This window comes from Cervus canadensis, chromosome 3 (genome assembly GCF_019320065.1).
Source record: "Cervus canadensis isolate Bull #8, Minnesota chromosome 3, ASM1932006v1, whole genome shotgun sequence".
NCBI lineage: Eukaryota > Metazoa > Chordata > Mammalia > Artiodactyla > Cervidae > Cervus > Cervus canadensis.
The window spans coordinates 113,918,779-113,938,552 of record NC_057388.1 but is presented as its reverse complement, the minus strand read 5'-3'; the positions used below and the strand labels follow the sequence as shown (position 1 = coordinate 113,938,552).

The 19,774-nt window shown below is 43.8% G+C and overlaps 1 protein-coding gene across 13 annotated transcripts in view; it reads left to right on the top strand.

The window, feature by feature from the left end:
* KMT2C (lysine methyltransferase 2C) overlaps positions 1 to 19,774 on the top strand; it is a 257,514-nt gene that overhangs the window by 222,122 nt on the left and 15,618 nt on the right. For 9 of the 13 annotated variants that reach the window (XR_006268679.1, XM_043464206.1, XM_043464205.1 and 6 more), the window contains 9 exons: positions 168 to 279; positions 2,634 to 2,712; positions 4,194 to 4,257; positions 6,066 to 6,298; positions 9,828 to 11,519; positions 15,770 to 15,982; positions 16,665 to 16,829; positions 18,251 to 18,392; positions 18,513 to 18,660. Coding sequence is in view for 12 of the 13 variants with exons in the window: in XM_043464206.1 (XP_043320141.1) it covers positions 168 to 279; positions 2,634 to 2,712; positions 4,194 to 4,257; positions 6,066 to 6,298; positions 9,828 to 11,519; positions 15,770 to 15,982; positions 16,665 to 16,829; positions 18,251 to 18,392; positions 18,513 to 18,660 (2,848 nt within the window). In the remaining variant the exon portion in view is untranslated. The remainder of the gene's footprint in view (positions 1 to 167; positions 280 to 2,633; positions 2,713 to 4,193; positions 4,258 to 6,065; positions 6,299 to 9,827; positions 11,520 to 15,769; positions 15,983 to 16,664; positions 16,830 to 18,250; positions 18,393 to 18,512; positions 18,661 to 19,774) is intronic. The other 4 variants (XM_043464210.1, XM_043464200.1, XM_043464209.1 and 1 more) reach the window with 4 other exon arrangements.

Genomic DNA, 19,774 nt, shown 5'->3' with positions numbered 1-19,774 from the left:
GGTTCTCATAATTTTTTACCTAGTATAGAGACCTATAATAGTGATTATTAAATAACGAGGAATAAGAGTCTAAGTTATGTAATGTTTCTGACAGTTACCTTACTTCTTAGTGTCACTTGAACAAAGTACTGTGAAATAAGTAACTTTAAAATATGTTTCTTCTTTAGATTTTGATGCAATTACAGATCCTATAATGAAAGCCAAAATGGTGGCCCTTAAGGGCATAAATAAAGTAATGGCACAAAACAATATGGGCATGCCACCAATGGTTATGAACAGGTAGGTAAAGATGTTTCTCATTGTTACTGTGCGTCAAAAGTGCATGAAATTATTACCAGTTACTAGAAGGAGCATACAGTGACTCAAAACTTGTATTCTAGGAATGAACAGTAATTATTCCAATTGGTTGTGATGTCAGCTGAATATGATCAAAATGCTGTACGAATGTAGAGATTGAATTTTCATTCATTTCAGGGTAAACATAATAAAGCATCATAGAATGGTTTGCAAGATTGACTTGACTAAGCAGGAAATTCAACATATTTAAGCACATGCTCATTTAAATACTTTGGAGTAGGTAATGCTGACCAAAAACTGCTTGGGACATGCTTCATCCTCAGTAGGCAAGGGTGAGCAGGAAAACAGACATTAAACTGTTCTGTGCTGAGAACAGAAGATAGTGTGTTAGTCTGAAGGTTTTTTATTCCATCAGAGGACATATGACAGTTAGCACTTTGAAACTTTATAAGCCTTTTCACTATTAATAGGAAAAAATGTGAAAATTATACATTAGAGAAGATTATGAGTTACTCGACTCTCTGAATTTCTGAAATTATTTACACCCCCCAAAGGGATGTTAAATAACAACAGGCAGTGTTTCTTAAGTTCTGATTGTGGACCATCTTCAGAATTTATGTGGTAGCTTTTTTAAAAAATGTAGGTTCCTTTCCTCAACCGCAGACATACTGAATCAGAGGATCTGGAGGTGGTGCTTGTAGTTTTAGCGCGCGCCATGGGTGGTTCTTTTGTATATTGCTGTTTGAGAACCTCTGTCCATAGAGTAGGCATAGAGCCTCAATTTAGCCTAATTGCTTGTTGAGTGTGGATGATCGTGGAATTGAATATGAAGTCTACATGAATTTAAACACAGTTCTTCAAAGGTGCTTTGTTGGATACTTTGGAAATGGTTGAGAAGCATTGTTGAGATCAAAGAAGAGACTGTAATGACTTATATGCACAGCGTCTGTGAACACTTTCTCTGTCATGAGGGTTCTTAACTTTTTTATGTCGTGGACTTTTTTGACATTCCAGTAAAGCCTTTGAACTCCTCAGAATATTTTAATGCCAAACCAAAAACATAATATTACAGAGGAGATCAATTATATTTGAAATACAGCTATTTAAATGTGAAAGTTACAGTATATGTGCTTCTCTAATACATGAACAAATTTGGCAATAGGTCTAATAACTACCGTAACTTCAAAAGAATGATGTGATGAACCTAAATGACTGATTGGGTTTGTGCAGCAACTTTTGCCATGAAAATAACAAGTTCTGCTTGTGAAAAGTCACAGTACTGCTGATAATACTGTAGTTTGCTGCCTGTAGTCAAAATAGAAGGAAATTTAATTCTGCACTACAGACCTGAGATTCGAAACCCTTGCTCCTTCAGCATCAGGTCTCTACCACTTAGATACACTGATGTGTTAGTCACCTGGCGACTTGTTAGTGCTTCTGCTGAGATCTTTGAAGAGGCAGAGATGATGGTCCCTCCTCCACATGGTGGCATAAGTTGACCGAGGGTGATGGACAGCTCAGCGGATTGAGAGACCATTCCACCCCAGGCTGTAGTGGGGCCAGGGGGCAACAGATGAATCAAAAAGCTGAGTAAAAAAATTAAAAAGCATGTGTTCCAAATTCTGCTTAGACATTAATTATAATGTTAGGCATAATTATCTACTTAGACATTAATTATAATGTTCGATAAATAATTTGGAAGATATACGTTGATGCATTTGGTAACTCTACATGCAGTGTTTTCATTCAAAGCAGTAATGTTTCTGAAGTTTTTTAACTAGAATAAGTAATGTTTTGCCAGATACTTTTAACTTTTAACTTTGCCAGATACTTTTAACCATCTAGACTTTTTCTTGGTCTGACCAGTTTTTGATTTGCTCTAACTTTTAGGCATAAAGATATATGAAGCGTCTTAATAATTGAGATACATCTTTTGTTTTAAATAAAGATCAGAATAACAGCTTGATTACATAAATTCTAAGAAAACTATGCCTTCATTATTTTCTAAAAGATTTGAATTAATTTTAATGTATAATGAGGCACATAATAGAGTGGACCCTCTGAGACAGCCTCACGGGCAATGCAACCACGCTAGTCCCTGTGGGGAAAGTTAATCTCTCTGGATCTTCCCTTTCATCATAAGTAACACGAGCAGGAAGAATTTGCACTCCACAGAGTCGTGTAGTAGGTTGGGGCACAAAAATACAGGGCCTGAGTGTTTTTGACAAGACACACATTGCCATTACTCCTCCTTCCCTGGAAGAGAAAATGGTTAAGTACGTAAAGGTGATGTTAGTTCCAAATATTTCTTTGATGCTCAGTTATTCTTTCTACAGGTTCCCCTTCATGGGCCAGGCAGTGACCGGGACACAGAGTGGGGACGGCCAGACCCTCCTGCCACAGGCCGTTGCTCAGGTATTGCCGCCTGTCACTCGTCACTCTCGAGCTCCAGTGCCTTTCCCTGTGTGCCTCCTAGTCTTCACAGCGAGGCCACTTGTAGGAAACAGGACAAGTTCTAGAAGACTGCCACACTGTGTTACCGGCTCGGCAGAAATAAGATATTTTACTGTTAAAGGGCAAGACAAGTTAAGGTCAAAACGTTGGCTGTTTCTGAGAAGGATCTGTATGTTTAAGGGTAGGTCACTTGGAGGGAAGCCAGGTGCTTAGGGTCTTTAGGGTTTGGTTTCATTTACTTTTAATTCCACGGAGACGTTTTCACGTCCAGCATTTTAGAATTCACTCATTACATTTAAATGTCAAACTGCTACAGATTGCAGAAAACAATGATTATAGTCATTTTATTTAGATACAGTCACGTGCTGCTATTTATTCCTTATTATTTTTTGAAGTACTTAACATTCACAATAATCAGCTTTAAGTGTAATTTAGTGTCAAGTGATGTCCAGGAAAGTTAGAAGTATACTTTATATTGTGTTTTCAGTTTTTCTTTTCACCAAGTTCTGCCTAGGGGAAAAAAAAAAAAGAAAGCTACCTACTTTCTACATGTCTTTTGGGCACTTTCTTTTTGCCCTGCTTTAGATTTATTATGCTGATAATTATATTTTCATTTAAAAAGAGCCATCTGACACTGTTGAAGAAACATAGGCTTCATAGCTGAGTTTAATCTGATTTCCACTCTGAGTTTATTAGGATTTGGGGGCAGACTTTTTAGCCTCTGTTTTCTGATCTGTTGACTGTTACCCCACCTGCTTTGCAGGATTTTATGGTTTACATTTAGTGCATTCTGGGTGCTGGTATTTGTCGTCGTTTGTCTACAGCTCATGTCTAACAGAATTTGTGAGAACTCAGTAAATGCTTTTTCAAAGTTAATTTTATTTATCAGATTGTTACCAGGGAATTGTGAGATGATAACTATTTATTCAATCTCCCTGGGAAAAATGACATGCAACTAGAAAATGAGAGTAATATTTAATGCATATTTGTTTTATTATTTGTGCCTGTTAGAGATACTGGTTCTCGTTTATAAATAACTTTGTGAAGTGGAATTTAGTAAATCTGGAACCCATGTTTCTATGTCTTAGTTGCTGAAGAAACCAGCTAGATTTGATCACAAAGTAGGGTTTTATGTGAATCTTTAGCTAAGTACTATTTGATTTGCCCTACTATCATATTTTTGATGAATAACCTCTTAGTTCAAAAATAATTGTTTTACAACTGAGACCTAGCAAATATAACAGTTCAGAGGTAGTTTAAAATTTTCAAAAAGTAGGTTGTCACCACAAAATTCATTATACTTTTTATCGAAATGAAAGCTGCAAAGATGTCATAAGAAATTAAAGTTTTTTCCCTTCCACTTCTTTTTACTTTTTTTAAGTTTTTGTCCCCCTTTAACTGAAATGTGGAATAAACCTATTTGTAAATTTTACTTATTTTAGGATGGCAGTATAACACATCAGATTTCTAGGCCTAATCCTCCAAATTTTGGTCCAGGCTTTGTCAGTAAGTATAAATCTAATCAGTTACGTGTTCTCTGGGGATTGCTGGTTTGCACTATATCTGTGTTCTTCTAAAATCTTGGAGTTAGTGTAGGTGTGTTATCTGAAGTCAAAGTGCCCTCAATCTTTTATTAAACATCACTGCTGCCCTATTAGGGTCCTCTTCCTCAAGGCATGTCTTTCATTGCTTTGCTTTGCTTTTTTCTGTGCATGAATACTTATGGTTAGAGATGAGTATTTTAATAGAGAAAAATCATCTCCCCCGTTCTCTTCAGTGTTGCTATTTTTGTATATAGACTGGGCACTTTACAATCTGTGGCATAAAACCACTTCTTTTCTAATGACTGTCTGTGTCAGTGACAAGGACACCAAATGGGAACAGCAAAGGGCGTGTGCTTAAAGAGGAGCCGGGTTTAGCAGCATGGTGTGAAGTCAGGGATGCAGGATGCTACCACATCCTCCTAGTTACCTTCAGGGGTCCCACGGTGCTTCAGGATAGCGTTTAAAGTTCTCCCCAGACTGAACCTTTCTGAACTCTCCAGACTGTCTAGCTAACTTTTTTTTCACCGTTATTTTTCATTTTGCTCACCTCTGCTCTCCTGGTTCCAGAAACCAGAAAGGCTTTCCTTGCGGTAGGTCTCATTCTACCAGAAGCAGAACTTCTGAAATCTTGTGAAAAAGCCTGTTCTAGAACAATGCCCTGCAAATTTAGTAGACGAGATTCAAGTTCATACACGGACGGAACTTCTGGGTTTAAGAACAAACCCAAGGTCCAACCTTTTGAAATTCCCCTTTCATTAATGATTATAATTTGAATACATATTTGCCTTAAAAACAAGTGAACTACTATAACCAACTGGCTTTTTCTGGCTTTATTGTCCCCATTGACTTTGGGTGGATTCTTAATGTATGATGATATTCTGTTAAATCATTGATGTAATTTTTCAGCTAATGTCCTTCTTGGAATTGTATTTATTCATTTCTTTGTCTTAAAGTGAGTCAAAACGGTATATTCTGAATTTCACAACATAAGATGACTTTTTTTTTTTTCCTTAACTTGGCATCAGTGAAGTAAAGTGCCCTCAAAGAATAAAGTAGGAATATTGCTACAAGATGAAGAGATACAACTGTTTGGGGAGATATTAATGACAGTCATACAAGTGGAAAAGATTTTACTTGGTTAATGGCTTATTTATAGAAATATAAATGACAAAATTCTTAAAAATCATCAGTTTTTTTAACTTACAGATTTCCTTTATAAAACAGACTTCATATTGGTCATTTCTAAAACATTCTAGGTTCTTTCCCTGTTAATTCAGGACATGTTTTCACTGTTTAGAAATAGAGGAAACCTTATCAACATAGGAAAATTAGCATGGGAAATGATACCTGACCCATGCCCTGGACCTTGGCAGGCTGTGTCTCACTTTGTCTCTTCAAAATCTGTAAAGCTGAGTTAATCAGATACAAATGAGTTTATTTTAGTAAACAGTGGCTTTTGGGTCAGAGATTTCAATAATGTAGTAGATGAAAAGCATCCTATCAGATAAGTCATCTGCTTCTCAGAGATTGGGTTTATAGTATTTATGAGGTTAGCCTGTGTCCTAAGAATATGCATTCTTTAGTTTTCTTAAATATTTTTCTAAAAGCTTCTACTCTATAGGTGCATTATGGTCTAAAATTTAGTATTATGTTTTCAAAATACCTATGACAAGGTCATGATGAAACTGTTCCCTTACAAAATGGATTTGTGTATCTTGTACTGAACTCTTCAGAAAATTAACACAGATGAATTTTAATTTTTTTCCTCAGATGATTCACAACGTAAACAGTACGAAGAATGGCTTCAGGAGACCCAACAGCTTCTTCAGATGCAGCAGAAATATCTTGAAGAACAAATCGGCGCACACAGGAAATCCAAGAAGGCCCTTTCAGCTAAGCAGCGTACTGCCAAAAAGGCTGGGCGAGAGTTCCCGGAGGAGGACGCCGAGCAGCTCAAGCATGTCACTGAGCAGCAGAGCATGGTTCAGAAGCAGCTGGAACAGGTAACACATAGCTTGGCCAAACAGTCTGCTCTTGATTAATTATGAATGGATTTGGTTGGTGGGATGGCACACAGAAGTGTGCTGTCGGAAATGACAGCTCTCAGACCTCTCACTGAGGGAGTGACGGCCCCAGTCCTTGCCCCAGAGTCACATACTGCGTGAGTGCCTCTGACGAGGCGTGTGGTCCCGGACCTGACTTAGAGGAACCGTGCCCGTGCTCTGGTAGGAAACCCTGCTGGAGCCGATGGAGCTGGGGGAATTGAAGTGCTTTCCCTGCACTGAGGGGTCACCATGCAGAGTCTTTAGCTTTCCTAGAGATAGCACGTGGTGAGAGCCTCAGTTTTCTCTCAGTACTTGGAGTTGACCTTTGCTTTGCCCTGTCTTTGGTTCCCTAGTCTCCAGTGGAGTTTCAGATATAGCATTTTTGAATCATTCCGCTGGGCTTTTTTTCATGCTCTGTGTTTATTGGTGTCCCTGTCAGTATTCTGATCTTAATACACAGTGACTGTAAAGGACTCACTCCTGAAACACAACCAGTTTGTTGTTGTCTTCCATTATAGACACGATGGCTCTCAGAATGTTCATACTGAAATAGCAGTTGTACTTACAAAGAGGTAAAACTTGAGCTTTTTATTTAAAATGAAACAGGAATAGTGTTCAAAATGCATAAAGGGACCCTCTTGGGCATTTACTTGAATTAAAAACAGGTTCACCCAAAACCTGTGAGTACACATACAGACAGCATCTCTAACATAGTCACCAAAAACTGGGACACCCCCACGTCCCCCCGAACCATCCTTTGGTGGTGAATGTTTGGACAAAGTGTGGCACATTCGAATGATGAAATACTTATTCAGCAATCAGAAAGAATGGAACTGCTGAAATACACCACAGCTGGGGTAGATACAGCAAGAGCGTTGTACTGAGTAAAAGAAGCTAGTCCCAAAAAGTTATATATTGATTCCATTTATAGAAAATTCTTGAAATGACAGAATTACATAGTTGGACAGTAGTTTAGTGGTTGCCAGGGCCTAGAGCTGGGAGAGGAGGATTTGATTACAAAGGGGTGGTAGCCTGTTTCTTGATTGTGGTGATGGCCGTACTGGTCTTCATCTGTGTTGAAATTCATAGAATTATACATCAGAAAGGTCCATCTTGTTTTTGATTGTCAACATACATTTTATTCTCCAAGTTAATAGTTTCTAAGAGTAGTTTGATTGACTCGGTAAAAATCACAGAAGAGCTTTCTGCATAAGAAAGTTAGTCACATCCCCTGTCTTACCTAACCTTCTGAACAAGGGGTTATTATCACCATTTTATACAGGAAAGATTGAGGGCAGAAGAAAAGGGGATGACAGAGGATGAGTGGTTGGATAGCATCATTGACTCAATGGACATGAGTTTGAGCAAGCTCCGGGAGATACTGAAGGACAGGGAAGCCTGATGTGCTACAATTCATAGGGTCCCAAGGAGTCAGACATCACTTAGCAACTGAACAACAAAAGATAAGAACCTACTGAGTCACTGTGGAGATGGATGAGATAGCTGAGGAAAAGATTAAGGGTTTGGACTCAGGCGTTTTATCTGCAAGCTATGTTGTTGATCCGTCATGAACTCATTGAAACCCTGTGTTCTGTAGCATGCCAGGCTCTCCTGTCCTTGACTGTCTCCCAGAGTTTGCTCAAATTCACATCCATTGAGTCAGTGATGCTGTCTCCCCATATTCTCTGCAGCCCCCTGGTGATTACAGTATGATCCCCTTGTTTAAAACTAGGATTCTTCCAGAGTGAGGTTTTGGGACCATTTTTTACTGCAAGTAAATATGCTTTTAAGGATTCTTTTATAAATTATTTTTATCTTTGTTATTGCCTTCTGTTATATTTCTATAAATTTTTTATGATGAGGGCCTAGTTTTCGCATATACGTGGATTAAATCCTATTTAGAAATTAATGCTATACTTAGAAAATGGGACACATCATCTGTTACATAGTTGGCAGCAATCCAATGTAATCTCATTAAGATAAGCAGTTAATGACAGTGTTTTTAAGAGAATTTTTAAATGTCCTGGGAGAGGCCTGGCTCAGCACCTTCTGTATTCCAGATCGTGTTCTGGGTGCTTGATGTGTGTTCATTCTCCTTCACCAAAGTCCAGTGGTGACTTCCTCAGTTCTAGTAGGAAGCCAGTCAGGAGAGAGAAGAGAACAGGTAGGAAACAGCTACTGGGAAACAGGCCCAAACAATGTGTGCAGCGAATATACTAGTCGGCCTGGGAACCTGTTGATTAATAAGTTGAAAATGTGTTAGTATTTGGGTCAGTGCATGAGTCCAGTATGAGGAAATGCAGCCGTTGTGAAGAACACATGCGTCTCGCGGTCCTGTCTCCCAGCTCCCTGTTGTGAGGCTGTGTGTCCTCAGGACGTGGCTTGTGTCTTTACTGAGGTGGTCCCGAGCGTCTGCCCTTGGGGCCACCACGGGTCTGGGATGAGCTCGCTGACACAAGTCAGCCATGGTGTTTAGGAGCCTAGTAGGAAGTATTCAAAATACCACCCTGGAGCGTCTCCATATTTCAGAAATTATACCCATTTAATTTCAAGGAGTTTTAGCAATCTAGTCTTTTTAACATGGATGGGAGGGTGTGGTATGTGTACTACTAATTCATCTTTTTTTTAACATGTTGTACAATTTTGTATACTTAAATGAAATCTTCGCATTTAAATGGTTAAAGTTTGAGTTAAATCTCATAGTGAGTCTAACCTTCTGTATTAACGTAACCTCTGCTGTTAAGTCGCTTCAGTCGTGTCCGACTCTGTGCAACCCCATAGATGGCAGCCCACCAGGCTCCCCCATCCCTGGGATTCTCCAGGCAAGAACACTGGAGTGGGTTGCCATTTCCTTCTCCAATGCGTGAAAGTGAAGTTGCTCAGTCGTGTCTGACTCTTAGCAACTCCGTGGACTGCAGCCCACCAGACTCCTCCGTCCATGGGATGTTCCAGGCAAGAGGACTGGAGTGGGGTGCCATTGCCTTCTCCAAATGTAACCTCTAAGGCATCACAATTAGCTAATTCCTGTATAACCTTTGTTTATGGGTTTTGTTTTGTTTTGTCCACGGCACATAGTGTGTGGGACTTTAGTTCCCCAACGAGGGTTTGAACTCGGCCACAGCAGTGAAAAGTGTGGGGTCCTAACCGCTGAACTTCTGGGGAATCCCCTATTGTCTTTTTTTTTAATACTTTAAAAAATTTATGATTTTCAGAGTAGAATTTTCTTAATATTATTATCAAAAAAATGTTTTTCAAATTTGTTTCTGGTATTTCCTATTTAGAAACATTTTATTATCGAAAAGATTGGCAGTTTTAGTTGATGAGTTTTTTGGAGGGGGGTGATGTTTGCCATCGCCTAATAAGCAAAATAATTTTGCCTCTACAAGATCTAATTGCCTTCTGTGTAACCTGCACCTTTATCATCAGCCAGTGTTTGTAAAGCCTGAAGTACATACATAATGAGCAAGACTTACTTTTATGATTCCAGATTCGTAAACAACAGAAAGAGCATGCTGAGTTGATTGAAGATTACCGGATTAAGCAGCAGCAGCAGCAGCAATGTGCAATGGCCCCCCCGCCCACCGCTCTGCCTGGTGTCCAGCCCCAGCCGCCGCTGGTCCCGGGTGCGCCCCCGCCTGCCATGAGCCAGCCCAGCTTCCCCATGGCGCCCCCGCAGCTTCAGCACCCTGCGGTCATGCCTGGCCACACCAGCCCGGCCAGAATGCCCAGCTTACCTGGGTGGCAGCCTCCCAGTGCTGCTCCTCACCTCCCTCTCAACCCTCCTAGGATTCAGCCTCCGGTTGCACAGTTACCAATAAAAACTTGCACACCAGCCCCAGGGGCTGTGTCAAATGCAAATCCCCAGAGTGGACCGCCACCACGGGTGGAATTTGACGACAATAACCCGTTCAGTGAAAGTTTTCAAGAACGAGAACGTAAGGAACGTCTCCGGGAACAGCAGGAGAGACAGCGGATCCAGCTCATGCAGGAAGTCGACAGACAGAGGGCTTTGCAGCAGCGGCTGGAGCTGGAGCAGCACAGCCTGATGGGCTCGGAGCTGAGCAGCCGGCCGCCGGCGCCCCAGCTCCCGTTCTACGGCTCGGACCTTCCCCGCGACTTTGTGCCGCCCCCGCGGCCCCTCCCGCCGTCCCCGCAGCACCAGATGGGGCAGGCGGTGCAGCCCCAGAGCATGCAGCAGGCCTCTCTTAGTTCACCCCCTACCCCAGGTTTCCTGCAGACCAACGAGAGAAGACCGACAGGACCGCCCTCCTTTGTTCCCGAGTCGCCCTCTATTCCGGGGGGAAGCCCGAGTTTCCACCCCGTGAAGCAGGTCCACGCAGGTCTTCCCGGGCCCGGGTTCCAGCCGTCCCCCGCGAGGCCGCCGTTCACACCTGCTCTCCCCACGGCACCCCCCACGGCCAGCAGCGGTCTCCCCGGCAGCCAGGACCCGGCCATCACCCAGGGGCAGAGCTACCCGGGCTCAGCGCAGTCGCTCATCCAGCTGTATTCTGACATAATCCCAGAAGAGAAAGGGAAAAAAAAGAGGACCCGGAAGAAGAAGAAGGACGAGGACACTGAGTCGGCCAAGGCGCCGTCCACCCCCCACTCGGATGTCACCGCTCCGCCAACCCCAAGTGTCCCAGAAGCTACCTCCACACCTGCCGCGCCCGCACCCAGTGAGCCCCCGCAGCCAGCGGGACCCGAGGCGGCGGAGCCCACGGGCCTGTCCCCACCCGGCGTGGCAGCAGGCCCACTGTGCGCTGAGCCAGAGGCCCAGCCGCCCGGTGGGGACTTCGCACAGGGAAACCCAGATCAGCAGACCTATGCAGAGTCAGAGGTGGAGAAGCTCTCCGTGGAGACCCCCGCCCAAGAGGCGAAACTGGAGACCCCCGAGCTGGAGCAGGGCCCGGGCCGGGGGGCGCCCGAAGCTGAGCAGCTCCCCGGGGACCAGGCTGAGGAGCAGGCCGCGGCTGCCACCACCTGCCCCGCGCACAGCCCTCCCCGACCCGCCGGGGCTCCTGCTACCAAAGGGGACTCGGGCAATGAGCTTCTGAAGCACCTGCTGAAAAATAAAAAGGCATCTTCCCTTTTAAATCAGAAACCCGAAGGTGGTTTTTGTTCAGAAGAGGATTCTACGAAGGACAGCAAACTGGTCGAGAGGCAGAACGCAGCTGACGTGGTAAGTGTGGCTCAGGGAAACCACAGCGTCCTTTGTCCTCTTTCGTTTCACGTTATGGTCACAGCAGATTAGTGCCAACCTGTTACAGCCTTTTTATTCTTGAGGAAAAAGCATGGATCTCATCTTTTGATTTACACCCATAAATTATTATCAACCAATAATTTATTATGTTTTTCAAAAATCAGAGATCTGTAGGGTAGTGCATTTCATACCTCACATGTTCCCATCAGCTGATTATTACCACGTTGAGTGGATCTAACTCAAGCAAAGAAGTAAGTGTCTATGTGTCCTAATTGCAGATTGCGTGCAGTTTCAATTAACTTCTTGGAAATAACAGAAAGTAGCTCATGCACCCCTGTAATGCATACCGGGGATCCATTCTGTTTCAGTGTGTTAATACTTCATGTTATACACACACGGTCTTAACGTGTAGATGTTATTTCACCTTTGTGGTTTTCCACGTGTCAGTATTTTGCCCTTTTTAAGTTACAGAACACTGGATTTGCTTCTTCTTTTGTGTACAGAATTTTCTTGTAAATACTCCCTACGAGATTCCATCTCCTGCATTCCAGTGAACTTCCCTGAGATATTTCCCACAGCAGGTTTTTTTCGGTTGTAGGAGTTTATCTACTTGTCTTATCTTTCAAAAGTTGCAGTGCTATTACTATTGTATTCATAAATTCCCTAGAGAGCTTCTCAGATTAGGTTTTCTTTCTGTTTTTTTAAACTGAATGGAGTAGACTGGTGAATTTAGTTGGCCTTGTGTGCAGTTGTTCATGGAGCCTTTCATTTTGCAAGTATTGGCTTAACTCTTTGTTTTCTCTCTATTTGTCTGATTCAGTAGAGATTGAGTGCTAATTCCAGAGATTCACATACGAATTTTGTGGATTTTGGTGGTGGTAAGGTTTTCAGTCATATTTGTCATCAGCCCAGAGGCCCGCACTATTGCCACTTACTCTGTTGCCTTCTCTGCCCCTGGGAAGCCTGGGTGCCTTGCAGTCCCTGAAGGTCTTAGAGAATTCACATCTAGCCAGTGCCTTTGTCTTTCAGAACTCAGTTCTGGAATCATCTTCTCCATATACTGTCTCAGCCCAGCCACTGATTGAGTGCCCATGTGCTCATGTGGCAGCATCTGGTGCCTCTGAACAGGCGACTCCTGGAGGTGCAGACTGCACCCCAAGCCCCCTTCTGTCCTCCGTGCCTGACACAGTGCTTGCCAGAGTCGGTACTGGGTGGATTAAGTTTGTCCTAACACCACTAGCAATTACATGTAAAAAATGTTGATGTGGGTGTTGTGATGGAACAAGGGTGAGGTCAGCTGGTGTATATATGTGTATAAATGTCTGGACTGTGTCACATGTTTGTCCGTCTGGGAAGCAGCGAGGAGCAGGCCCTAGTTACTAGGGTGATGCCTTCTTAACCACATTCCAGGGGTTACACTGTGCTGAGCACTTGCCCTGAGGTAACACAGGCACAGTTATTACTCCCATTTTACAGACTGTGAAATCCATTTACGTTGTAGTCACGCTTAAGGCGAAACTGTTGTGGCCGTAGTTGGACTGCCCCATCTTCCTCCCCCATCTTCCTCCGTGCCGAAACTGTTTTCCCTCCCGGAAGTGGCTGTTACTTGTGGTGTTGGGGCGAAGCCTCTGCTGACGTGGAGTGGTCACCCCCCAGTTTGCGTTAAGGCCATGTTTCCTCTCTCTGCAGCGTGCAGCCTGGGCAGGTCAGGCTTTCTGTGCCTCAGACTCTGCCTGTAAAACAGGACCAGTGATGCTCCCTGTCAGTGGGTTGTCACAGGGATTAAAGTAATCTGGGGACACCCTGTGCTTGTGATAGGATGAAAGGTGGTGCGCACCTGTGACCACCTGGTAACCAGGCGGGAGGAATGTAACATTCTGGTAGGTGCAGAGACGTGACCACACAAAAAGCAGCTGAATGGCTTTGTCTTTACTGATAGATAAGAATGAGAGAAAGCAACCTAAATCCACTACTCTAGGTACTGATTTGATGTTTCCATATATATGTCTGAATGATATACAGATTTTTTGCAGCCATTAAAATTTGTGCTATGTGTGAATGTTTAATGTCACAGGGGACAAACCACATGTCAAGTTTAAAAGACAGCCACCAGAATAAAAGAATATTGAGTATGGTTCATTGTGTTTTTATCATAGTATATGTAAGCATAGGTAAAAAATCGGAAACATTAAAATGTGAACTGTTCCTATCTCAGGCAAACTTTTGGATGATTTTTAATCTTTTGTGTTCTTCTATAATTAAAATTATTCTTTGAAGTATAGTAATGGCTGGTTTTTAGGGTCATTGTGAGGACGGGAGAAGTCTCTTAGGCACTTACAGGGCCTGACCCTGCACATCTAACAAGCAGTTGCATTATCCTTCTTTTATAAGCCAGTAAGAAGTGCTTGGGGCTTCCCTGGTGGCTCAGTGGTAAAGAACCTGCCTGCCAGTTCAGGAGACCTGGGTTCGATTCCTGGGTCAAGAAGATTCCCTGGAGAAGGAAATGTCAACCCACTCCAGTATTATTATCTGAGAAATCCCATGGACAAGGAGCTGGTGGACTGCAGTCCATAGGGTTGCAGAAGAGTCAGACGTGACTTGGTGACTGGAGTCAAACAACAGAGAGGTGCTCGGGCCTTGCGCCACGCTGCTCACCATGCAGTCCTTGGGGATCAGCCTCATCTGGGAGCTGTTTAGGAAGCGGAATCTTGTGCTCCCAGCACCGACATACCAATCAGAATGTGGTTTTAACAAGATCCCAGGTGATTCACACTCACGTGGGCACCAGAGGCATAGCTGGAGGCCAGGGTCCTTGGAACGTGAGTGTGCCAGAGTCACCTGGAGGGCCTGTTAAACCACTGGCTGGCCCCGCCCTGGGTTCACATCCGGCAGGTCTGGGGTGGGACCAGAGAGCGTGCACCCGTCCTGGGGGCTGCTATCTGCCTCCCTGGGGACCTCCCTTGGAGAACCTCAGGTTAGCCCTGGAGTGGGCACTGTGTGCCTGCTGCCACAGCCTCGTTTGTATGAGCTAAGAGTTTTTGCGTTTTTTTAATGGTTGAAGAGAATATGAAACAGTGATGTTTCACAGCACGTGAAAATTCTGATCTTCAAGGTTGGTGTCCATGAATTCAAAGTATTTTATTAGCCCAGAGACAAACTCATCAGTTTATGGGTTGCTGTACTTGATTTTGTAGTGCTGGGGCAGAGTGGAGTGTTTGTAACAGACGGTGTATGGTCTGCAAAGCATAAGATATTTGTTGTTGTTCAGTCGCTCAGTTGTGTCCACTCTTTGAGACCCCATAGACTGCAACACATCAGGCTTTCCAGTCTTTCACCATCTCCCCGAGTTTGCTCAAACTCATGCCCGTTGAGTCGGTGATAAGATACTTAATTTTTGGCCTTGTACAGGAAAATGTTGCCACCTATGCACGATGTTATTTACACTATAACCTGTAAATCCCTGAAGATTCAGTGCGGGGTACGTTAAAGTAAGTCTAGGAACTGTAGTTGCCTGTAGCAAAGTATTGAGTGTCAAGTTTAGAAATAAAGGCTCCTAAAGAGAGTCCCATATTTTTAAGGTATTGGTAGCCCTGCCCTTAAAAACTTCTTTAATGCCTGGTTTATTCTTAGCCATAAAGATGAAAGTAAAGGAAAGGCTTACTTGTTAACTGTGTTGAAGTGTGTAGTGGTTGTTAGTCAGATGGGTGACTGTGAACTCACTGGGATGAAGCATGTGTGTTTTCATCACTCTCTGATGGCTAGCTGGGCCTCTCGGCTGAGAGACAGAGTCTGTGATGCTTTTCTGGGCCTAGCAGTGGTTTCCAAACACCTGTACTTCACCCCTCCCTAAGGCGAGCCCAGATAAGGCACCATGACCGCCGTGAAGAGACCGGCACAGCCTTCACTCAGGGCCCCTGTTCCCAAGCCCAGAGAAGAGGGGCCCCGGACTGTCAGCAGCTCCAGGGCAGGCAGGCAGGCCGGGGTTGGGCTTCTCTGAAAGGGGATGAGCTCTGCTCACTCGCCAAGCTTTGCAGCTGTTACTGAGAGTCGTGTCTGAAAAGGGGGATGCTGTTCTCAGGAGGCTAGCCTTTTGAGGCCACCATCTTCCCTCCTTAGCTTGGGGTACCCATCTTGGGAGTGTGTGTCTTAGGATGGAGCTGGGTTAGCAGGAATTGAAAATCAAGCACATGGATGGTTCACTTCTTTCTTAACCTTTCCAATTACATTAGCAAACTTTGGGGGCTCAAGTGCAAGGTGTTTTTGGATGTGGCAGCAACCAGTTGCCAAAAACAGATGGAGGAAGTGAAACCAAGAAACAGCGAAGCAAAAGGACTCCGAGGACTGGGGAGAAAGCGGCGCCTCGGTCAAAGAAGAGGAAAAAGGAAGACGAGGAGAGACAAGCTCTGTACTCCACCGGCGACACCTTCACCCACCTCAAACAGGTGAGTCTTCCGGAGAGCCCCTGTAAATTTCAAGGAAGTGAGACGTCAGATGCTTTTTCAGCCCTATGTAACTCTCTTGGTTGCCATCATTTCCAAAACGTTGAGGGGTAAGAGATATCTCAACAAGGAGCCTAATAGATTTCCTGTTTGCAAGCAAATTGCACCTCCTCTGTTGGCACCCCAAAATTACAGTAAAATAGCTGGATTGTCGAGATTTACTTACGTTCTAAGGAAGCAGCCTCAGCACCCAGGAAAGTTCTGTCCACATTCCTTGTGACTCTGGACGCAGAGAAACACAGGCGTTGGTCTCTCCTGTAGTAAAGTCCATCCTTACACCTTCGTGGCTGTCACAGAAGGTGGGAGACAGCTGCTGAGAGGGCCGCTGGGGGCGCCGAGCCTCAGGTCCGCCCCGAGTCTTGCTGAGCTGAGAGAAGGAAGGTGTTTTTCTTGCTAGATGCCGGGCAGCATCTCTTTAAGACAGATGAGGATAAGGCTCATTTTTAAGTATATCTCAAAAAGATCCTGTAGTCTCTCTCACTTATTCCAGCATTTTGACACTTGAAATTTTTAAGTCTTATTTTTCTCAAGCCTTATTTGACTGAGTTGCCTTGGGTCTTAGGAAAATGGAGAAACACTTGTTTTGTTTATCGTGTACATTACTCTTAAATGTGTTTTTCAATAGCAGCTCTCTCTGCTCCCTCTAATGGAACCGGTCATTGGAGTGAACTTTGCCCACTTTCTTCCTTACGGCAGTGGCCAGTTTAATAGTGGGAATCGACTTCTAGGAGCTTTTGGCAGTGCCGCCCTTGAAGGGGTTTCGGATTACTATTCTCAGTTGATCTACAAGGTATGTTTCTCTGCCAAGGTGTTGCCTTGCCTCCTCTTTTGGATACCATAGCCGAACTGGTAGAGCTGGTCTCGTTTTCCATCCAGTTTACATCTAATCTTCCAAGTTCCATTTAAACTTGAGTTCAACTCAAAGGTTAAAACTTTACCAAGTAAAGTGTTTTCCAGTATAAACTTCTGAAATTTTTGTATAGGTCAGAATACACACTGTGGAAAAACATCCATTATGTGTTTCTGTGGTAGGGGAAAATACTTAAGTGTCTTAGAAATCTTTATTAATTCTTAAGATGAATCCGAATTCATAGTAAATAGAATAAAAAAATGTAGTTAGGAATTTACCCTAAAAAATACAGTGAAAAACCCTGAAAAATGTGTTAAGTCTAATAATTTAGGTACGAATTGCAACTATGCATTAATCCTTAGGCTATTAAAATAATACCAAACTAAACCATGTTTATCCTTTGGTATTTTTTTTTTTTAACAAAGTTTTATGATAGGCTCACTAGATATTCTTGACTTCACATCTGACTTGTGTAAAGTGATCTTTTTTTTTTTTTTTTGCAAAAATACTGGGGAGCATCATCAGTGTCCCTGGGGCTTCTCTTCTTCAGCGTTAATGTCCTTCTCTTGTGGTGCTCTGTGTATTATCGTGGTCCACTTTCCTCTCCAGTTAGAACCTCTCCTGACTCTTGTAAATTCCTTCTCTTCTGATGCGGGCTGTTCTCCACACAGCTTCATCATCTTCATGAACTCCTAGGTCTTTGCACCATGTTTGACTGTGCCCTGCACTTGGTTAGCATGATGGTGTTGGTAGATTCCAACAGTCCCAGAGAGACTAATGAGTCAGATGGAAAAGTGGTGACAAACAGGGAGAGCTGTTTGCAGGGAGCTATGTTTGCTAATGGCTCAATCCGTTTAGTATTCGTGCTACTCCTTTTGCTTCTTTTTGAGATTTCTGGACAATCCAGATGCTAATACCTAAGATACGAGTTGCAGTTATTGGAGTGGGATCTTAAATTCTCAAATTTGTTATAGAACTGGGGCATATCTTAATTTAATTACTATTTATTGGTTGAATTTAAAGCTATCCTTCACTGGCTTTAACAGTGAAACTTAAGTGAGTCGAATAGAACTGAATTGACACTGAGGCACAGTGTCAATTTGCTTCTTACTTTCCAAGCTGGGAAAGCAAGCCTGTGGGCAGTATGCCCAGAGGATTATGGGTATCTGCTCCACTGAAGAGCCTCCTGGCCTGCACGTTTCTCGTTCTTCTTGGTGTGCACTTTAGGAATGAAGATGCATCTGATTACATTTCTGTAGCCTTGCTTCCCTGTGCTAAAAATTCACAGAACTAAGTTTTAGCAAGGTCATGGCATATTTGCTCTGTAGCATATAATTTTAAAATTTTTTGGTCTCCTGCAGCAGAATAATTTAAGTAATCCTCCAACACCCCCTGCCTCTCTTCCTCCTACACCACCTCCTATGGCTTGTCAGAAGATGGCAAATGGTTTTGCAACGACTGAAGAGCTTGCTGGAAAAGCTGGCGTGTTAGTGAGCCACGAAGGTAGGATGCCAAGCCCGTGTGTGCCGCTGCGTGCGGTGAGATGGCGGTCAGATTGTGGGGTTCTTCCCGCCCATCAGTTCGACTGAACGTACTTGGGGGTTTGTGTTTTTACTTTTCCAGTTACCAAAAGCTTAGGATCTAAAGGGTTTCAGCTGCCGTTCAGACCACAAGACGACTTGCTGGCCAGAGCGATTGCTCAAGGCCCTAAGACGGTGGATGTTCCAGCCTCACTCCCAACTCCGCCTCATAACAATCAGGAGGAATTAAGGTAGGCATTCCTTGTTCTCAAATACTTTTTAATTATTTCATTTATTAAAACGTTATTTGTGTTTGTATATAGCATAATGTCTATAGGAAATGCATGTAAAAAGACTTAAAAGGTAAAAGTTGGTGAATAATTGTCTTCAGAACTTAACTGTTATAAAACATTCTTAGGATTTAATAGAAATTTGTTTGTGCATTTTAGAAATCGCCTGATATAGGAAGTTCAGTAAATAATCAATAGACGCTAAGGCAGTGGGAGTCTCCATGCAAAATATTTCAAAGATCATTGTCCTTTATAAGCTGAAGTTCCTCTGCTTTATTAATGAGAAAGCTGTGGGCCGACAGGGAGACCTTGTCCAGAGCTAGAATCCAGATCTCCCTCCTGCACCTCACTGCTGGGTTTGTGCAAGTCATGAGTCAGGAGCCGTGCGGTGGGCGGCTTCCTAGGTGTGCATGTTTAGTGCCCGCCCTGGGTTTCTCCAGGACCCTCTCCCGGGTCCCGTTACACACTGCTTCTCACCACCTCCTGCAGCACAAAGGTGTCTGCTCAGGGACGGGTGAGACCCCCGACGCGCGGGCCGCCCTGCCACGTTTAGCCCAGGACACACTCGCCTTCCAGCCCCAGTTGCCTCGGTAACCTTTGGTTCTGGTCTAGTCTGTTCCGTTTTCTTCACCTTAACTTTATCCATTAAGGAAAAAAGGGGCCTCTGAAGCCCTAAGGCCTTCAGGTTCTCACCCTTCTCCCCTCTTTAAGTCAGCTGCAGCTGTGGGAGGGTTGTGTGCCCCGAGACTGGCCGCGTGGGGGACGCCCTTGCCCCTTCTGGCCTCACACATGTCGCTGGTCTCGCTGGGCTGGGACCCTGCTGGGCCGGGAGCCGTCTGTCTGTGCTGAGTTACAGATGGAGCCTCTTCCTCCTCTGGCAGGTCTTTAAACTTGGATGCTGAAGCTTTAGTCAGAAGACAGGTACATTTCAATTACTTTATAGTTCAACACGTGTCTTATTTTTTTCCAAGGGATTTCCTGTTTGGCCTGAACTGAATCTGTGGCTTCTCAGGTTGCTGTCGCTGTGCAGTCACAGTGAGGTCACAGGCGTGGACAGGCAGGGCCGGTGCGGGAA